General features: G+C 48.2%; 1 protein-coding gene across 1 annotated transcript in view; it reads left to right on the plus strand.

Annotated features, from left to right (window-relative positions):
* DHX34 (DExH-box helicase 34) overlaps positions 1-6,749 on the plus strand; it is a 30,074-nt gene that overhangs the window by 8,319 nt on the left and 15,006 nt on the right. Inside the window, exons 5-8 of the mRNA XM_003799553.3 lie at positions 1,292-1,546; positions 2,577-2,679; positions 4,038-4,255; positions 5,869-6,043. Coding sequence (XP_003799601.1) covers positions 1,292-1,546; positions 2,577-2,679; positions 4,038-4,255; positions 5,869-6,043 — 751 coding nt within the window. The remainder of the gene's footprint in view (positions 1-1,291; positions 1,547-2,576; positions 2,680-4,037; positions 4,256-5,868; positions 6,044-6,749) is intronic.

A 6,749-nucleotide genomic window follows, 5' to 3' on the forward strand; every position in this document is an offset into this window, starting at 1 on the left:
AAACTCTTGGGCTTAAGTGATTCTCTTGCCTCAGCTTCCCAAGTAGCTGGGACTACAGATACCTGCCACAATGCCTGGCTATTTTTTGGTTGGAGTTGTTGTTTGGCAGGCCCGGGCTGGATTTGAACTCGCCAGCTCCAGTGTATGTGACTGGCGCCCTTGCTGCTTGAGCTATAGGCACCAAACATTTTTTGTTTATTTTTGAGATGGAGTCTCACTCTGTCGCCTTGGGTGTAGAGTGCTGTAATGTCAACTCACAGCAACCTCAGACTCTTTGGCTCAAGCGATTCTGCCTTAGCCTCCTGAGTAGCTGGGACTACAGGTGCCTACCACCACCTGGCTAGTTTTTCTATTTTTAGTAGAGACAGGGTCTTGCTCTTCTTCAGGCTACTCTTGAGCTCCTTGAACGCGCCTCAGCCTCCCAGAGTGCTAGGGTTACAGGTGTGAGCCACTGTCCTCCTCCAGTTGCCACAACCAAAAATGTCTCCAAATGTTGCCACATGTTCCTTGTGGGGAGAGGGCATCCTCTGATTGAGGACAGTGGTTCCTAGGAGGTTGTCCTTGTCTGTATTGGACAAACTTTCGGGAAGGACTTCATTGTTTCCAGTTCTAAATGCCCATCAGTGTATCTTCTAAGCAGCCATGCAAAGAGACTGAGGACTCTTCCTGAGATAAAATTTCTAGGGTTTTAATCCTGGTCACTTAGAATTTTTTTCTTGTAGACATTATGCTCTAAACACAAAAAGATGTACATATGGTAAGAATATAGCTCAATTAATTTTCACAAATGAAATAGATGTATGTAGCCAGCACACAGATTTTAAAAAATCAAACCTGACAGCACCCCAGAAGCCCTCCAGTTTGCTTGCTGCTTTGTCTTTTTTTTTTTTTTTTCAGAGACAGAGTCTCATTTTGTTACCCTTGGTAGAGTGCTGTGGCGTCACAGCTCACAGCAACCTCCAGCTCTTGGGCCTAGGTGATTCTCTTGCCTCAGCCTCCCAAGTAGCTGGGACTACAGGCACCCGCCACAACACCCAGCTATTTTTTTGTTGCAGTTTGGCTGGGTCTGGGCTCGAACCCACCACCTCGGTATATGGGGCCAGCCCCCTACCCACTGAACCCACAGGTGCCGCCCTGCTTTGTCTTTTTATTATATCCCCAAATGATCCAGTTGGAGTGTGCCATCTACCACCTGACTGAGCACGTCTTCACCATGAGCCTGTGGTCTCCCTTCACTGTTGCTCTGAGCTGGAGTAATGGGTGTACTCCTGACTGTGCTGTCTCCTTACAGGTTGTGTACCAGCCACAGGAGGCAGAGCCAGCTACATCCAAGTCAGAGAAGCTGGACCCTCGGCCTTTCCTGAGGGTGCTAGAGGCCATTGACAACAAGTACCCCCCTGAGGAGCGGGGTGACCTTCTCGTTTTCCTCAGCGGCATGGCAGAGATCAGCGCCGTACTTGAGGCTGCCCAGACCTATGCCAGCCACACCCAGCGCTGGGTAGTGCTGCCGCTGCACAGCGCCCTATCTGTGGCCGACCAGGACAAGGTATCCCATGAAGCCAGGCAGAGTAGAGCTGGTGAAGGTTTGTGTGTAGACCAGAGTGAGGAGGGAGTCAGGGTGGCTACATGCAGGGCTGAGGTGACTCTTCAAATGCAGGTCAGGGAGGCCACACTTAAGCAAAGTCACATAGCCACCAAGTGGCAGAAACCGGGCTATGGATCTAGGCAGTCTGGTCCCAGAGCCCATGCTCTTAACCAGAGGTTGGCAAACTTCTGTAAAAGATTAGGGAGTAGTAAATATTTTCAGCTTTGTGGGCCATAGGTTCTGTCATTGCTACTCAGCTCTACTGTTGCAACATGAAAGCAGCCATAAACTGAATGAATGAAGCTGTATCCTAGCCTGGATTTGGCCCATAGGCTATAGTTGTTGACTCCTATTCTTAACCACTGTGCTTGGCTGTCCCTTGGAGCCAAGAGAAGGGCCTATAGCAAGAGAAAGATGGGGTAACTGGGAGACAACATGCAATGTAGGGGGACCCAGACTGTGAAGGGGAAGCCAGGAGAGATGGGATGGGACTGGGGAGGTGGGCAGGGCTTGACCACAAGGGGCCATGAAGACCCAGTGTGATACCTGCCATGAGAGGCTTCTGAGCAAAGTGAAGGGCAATGCCAGCTTGTCTTCAGCAGATCCTTTTGGCTGTCACCTGAGGGGTGGGTTAGAGGGTGGGAGACTAGGGGCCAGAGGTGAGAGGGGGGGAAGCTAAAGTAGGATGAGAGTAGACTAGGGCAGGGGCCAGGGAGTGGGGGTGGTGCAGGGAGGAGGGAAAGAATTCAAAATGTTCAGGTATGACTGTGAGGCTGAAGGAGTGGAGGGCCCAAGATAGCCCAGGTAGTGGGCCAGAGGGTGAGCCATCTTCAGGATGAGGACTCTGGAGGAGGAAAGGGTTCGGGGGAGGCTGCCAAGGCTGTTTTAGACACATATGTGAGGTGCTAATGGGATATCCAGGGAGCCACTGGACACACAGGTGAATCCTGGCTGAATTTAATCTCTGTTGTCACTTCTTCCCTTTCCCTAGGTGTTTGATGTGGCACCCCCTGGAGTCAGAAAATGCATCCTTTCCACCAACATTGCTGAGACATCAGTCACCATTGATGGGATCCGCTTTGTAGTAGATTCTGGTAAGGGTGCTGCTAGCTCCACCTAGCACCCCAAGGACTGTGGGGATCTAAAGATGAGCACATAGAGTGCAGGAACTGGAGATGGAAGCAGGGAGTACAGAGTGAATGTCCCATATCCAAAATGCTTAGGGCCAGACATGTTTCAGATTTCAGAATCATTTGTCTCATACTTAGCAATTGACTACCTTGAATCTGAAAACCTGAAATAATCTGAAATGCTACAGTGAACATCTCATTTAAGTGTTACATCAGTGTTTCGAATTTTGGTATGTTTCAGATTTCTGCTTTTCAGAATTTGGATGCACAGCCTATAGGTGGCATTTGGTGCTATGGAGCAGTGGCTTAACTTTTTTCAGACATTCCAAGCTTGCTTTTGCCCAGGGCCCTTGTACTTACTGTTCTCTCTGCTGAGAGCTGTCTTTTTCCATACATCCACATGGTTCTCTCCCTTACCTTGTTTCACAGTCTGCATAAATGTTTCCCCATCTGAGAGGCCCATATTGCCAATTCTAAGTGGTATCCCCCTTCTTCCATTGTTGCTTTCCATAGGAGTGGGACTAATATTTTATATTTGTTGCTTTATTTGTTTTATTTTCCATCTTCCCAATTAGAACATACTCTAGAAATTTAGCATAGCGTAGTGGGTAGGAGACACTGGAGGCCGCCTGGCCAGGTTCACTGCTGGCTGTGTGACCAGGGTCATGTTACTGATGTTCCATGCATTACTTTGCTCATCTGCAAAATGGCAGCACTTCCCTCAGAATATGAAGATGCAATGAATTAATGCCTTGGGAGCTTGAGATGGTGCCTGACACATAGTGAATATTCAATAGATGCTAGCATTTATCTTATTATGTATGACTCTGGGATGCCACTGGTGGTAAAACATCCCATAATTTCATGTACCATTAAGAAAGTTTAGAAATATCATCAATTGAATATTGATACATTGTTGATTCACAAAAATATGAAAAAGTTGGGTCTTATAGTGAATGAAATATAGTTGGTCTGTTCAGTCCTGGGAGACCAGAGCCTTTGCTTTGTTTGTGGCTATATCCCAATTGCCTAGTACCTTGCCTGGCATGTAGTAGGTGCTTAATAAGGATTTGTTGAATGACCAAACCTCTGAAGAAGCAAAGACTTGAGAAAACAAATGAAAAGATCTGTGAATGAGAAAATGAAAGAATGAATGAACAGAACATCAGGGTTGAGCTCAGAATAAGCTCTCCGTTAGCGTTAGTAGAGTAAAGGAGTAGTAAGGGCATCAGTGGAATGGGTAGAATGCCAGGTGTGTGATGGCCACATATGGCTGCTACCTACAGACTCCCTTCCTTCATTGCTTCCCTCCTTCCCTGCAGGGAAAGTGAAGGAGATGAGCTACGACCCACAGGCTAAGCTTCAGCGGCTGCAAGAGTTCTGGATCAGTCAGGCCAGTGCGGAGCAGCGGAAGGGCCGGGCAGGCCGGACAGGACCCGGAGTCTGCTTCCGCCTCTATGCTGAGTCGGACTATGATGCTTTCGCCCCCTATCCTGTTCCAGAAATTCGAAGGGTGGCCCTGGATGCATTGGTGCTGCAGGTGAGACATGGGCAGAGAGGGGCTATCTCCTGACTCCTGGTATAGGAGGAGACAGCCTGGGAGGCATTCACATAGGATCAGCACCAGGGTTCCAGGGCCAGGAAGGGCAGGGCAGGTCAAGCCACTGAGGGGAACTCATCCCTTTCACATGTCAAAACCCACATTGAGGGAAGAATTGTTTCTCAGATCCACAAGGTCAAAAGAAGATCCCATGACACACTCAGAGTGCTTTTAGCTTTTACAGGAAACCCAGCAGGAAGTGGCTTTTAAAAGAGGTGTTTCTCTGTATTTTATATGTAGTATCATGATATTTATACCATTAACGTTTGTTCAGTCTAGATAGACTCAATTACTAAATGACTAGCCCAGCAGAGTTTTAGGGGAATTATTTGTGTTTTGTTTTGTTTTTGGAGAAAATGTCTCACCCAGGCTAGAGTGCTGTGTCATCATAGCTCACAGCAACCTCAAACTCTTGGCCTCAAGCCATCCTCCTGCCTCAGGTTCCTGAGTAGCTGGGACTATAGGTGCCCAAAACAGTGCCTTGCTAATTTTTCTATTATTTTTAGTAGAGATGAGTTCAGGCTCTTGCTCAGGCTGGTCTGGAACTCCTGAGCTCAGGCAATTCACCTGCCTCAGCCTCTCAGATTGCTAGGATTACAGGTGTGAGCCACAGCCCCCGGCCCCATAGCAGTGATTCTCAGCTGCATATATGAATCACCTGAAGATATTAAAAAAAAAAATCATGTCCTGCCCCCAGCCCAGAGCTTCTAACGTAAAGTTTCTTAGTGAGTATTGGGTGGTCAAGTTGGTTAGCAGAGAGGAAGGGAGACTGCCTAGTTGCCAGGTGGATGGCCAGAACTTCTAATCCCTGGGATCAGAGCCAGGTGAGAAGGCTCTCTGAGCTTTATTTTCATTGTCTTGCAGTCACATGAACCACCATGCCAGCCTTTTCTTATTCCAGTCCCTAGAGAGGTACTGTCTGCTTATGAATGTCCTGCTAGGCCTAGTAATGGGTGTGAGCTGTCACTTATTTTTCCTCACCACTTGCTGCTGACCTGGGCCACTGAATTAATTGTGATTCTTTTGGTTGCAAATGAGAGAAGCACAACTCAGACTATCATAGAAAGGAGGATTTTTATCAATTTGTATATCTATGGGGCAGAGTGCATCTCTAGCTTAGGAACAATCCAAGGGTTTGTCCATCTGCTGTAGAAATTTCCAGGCAATGGAAAAAGTAACTGTAGTTGTTCTGAGCTTCTGTCCTGGCTACTTATAACTAGAGAGGATGCTGGGATTTCTCTGTCCCAGCTTCAGTTTGCAAAGTCCCAGGGAAGGCTTCTGGCTGGCCCAGCTCAGGTCATGTGTTCATTCTATAGTCAGTTGCTATGACCAGGGCCTGAGGAACATGATTGGTCCAGCTCAGGTCATGTGTTCCTCCTCCACAGTCCGGGTCTTGGGGGGAAGATGTATTGGTCAGAGACAGAGTTAGACAATGGCCAACCCTCCTCTGTCTCTGTACAATGGATCTTGACATTGGGAGTTTAAAACATCATCGTCATGCTGCACAGTGGCTCACATGTTCCCTGACCCCAGGGTTATGGTTCTTATTTCAGATGAAGAGCATGAATGTGGGGGACCCTCGAACCTTCCCTTTCATTGAGCCACCCCCACCAGCCAGCCTAGAAACTGCCATCCTCTACCTCCGGGACCAGGGAGCCCTGGACAGCTCAGAGGCACTCACTCCCATTGGGTCCCTGCTGGCCCAGCTGCCTGTGGACGTTGTGATTGGTGAGGACCCCCGTCTGGGTGATCACACAGGACACCAGGGCCAGGTGTCAGGCACTGCTTACTCTCTGAGTGACCCGAGGACAAGTCTGTTCTTTCCCAGGGCCCAGTTCGTTTATTCATGTGTGCTTATACCAGGCGCTGTTCTGCATGCTGGGAATAAAGCAGTGGACAGAACAGACACAAATCTCTGCCCTCAGGGCGATGACATTCTGTTGAGGGAGCTCAACAATAAATCAGGAAAAAAATACAAAATATAGTAGATCAGATGGTGCTAAGTGTTATAGAGAAAAGAGAAAGCAAGGGGGAAATGGGAGTGTTGGGCATGGTTGGGAAATTGTTTATAATACAGGCCTCAAGGCAGGCCTCACTGGAAAGTAACATTTGTGGGAAGAAGGGGAGGTGAGGGGTGGGAGCTGTGCAGGTGTTTTGAGCATGCCTCCTGGTAGAAATACAGGAATGTGATGTGAGCCCCCTAATTTAAAACTTTCAGTAACCAAATTAAAAAAGCAGGCCAGGTACAGTGGCTCACGCCTGTAATCCTTGCACTCTGGGAGGCTGAGACAGGTGGATTGCCAGAGCTAACAAGTTTGAGACCAGCCTGAGCAAAAGTGAGATCCCATCTCTACTTAAAATAGAAAGACTGGCTCAGCACCTGTGGCTCAAGCGGCTAAGGCGCCAGCTACATACACCTGAGCTGGTGGGTTTG

The sequence above is a fragment of the Otolemur garnettii genome, unplaced genomic scaffold (genome assembly GCF_000181295.1).
Source record: "Otolemur garnettii isolate 467f Iridium unplaced genomic scaffold, OtoGar3 scaffold00152, whole genome shotgun sequence".
Taxonomy (NCBI): Eukaryota; Metazoa; Chordata; class Mammalia; order Primates; family Galagidae; genus Otolemur; species Otolemur garnettii.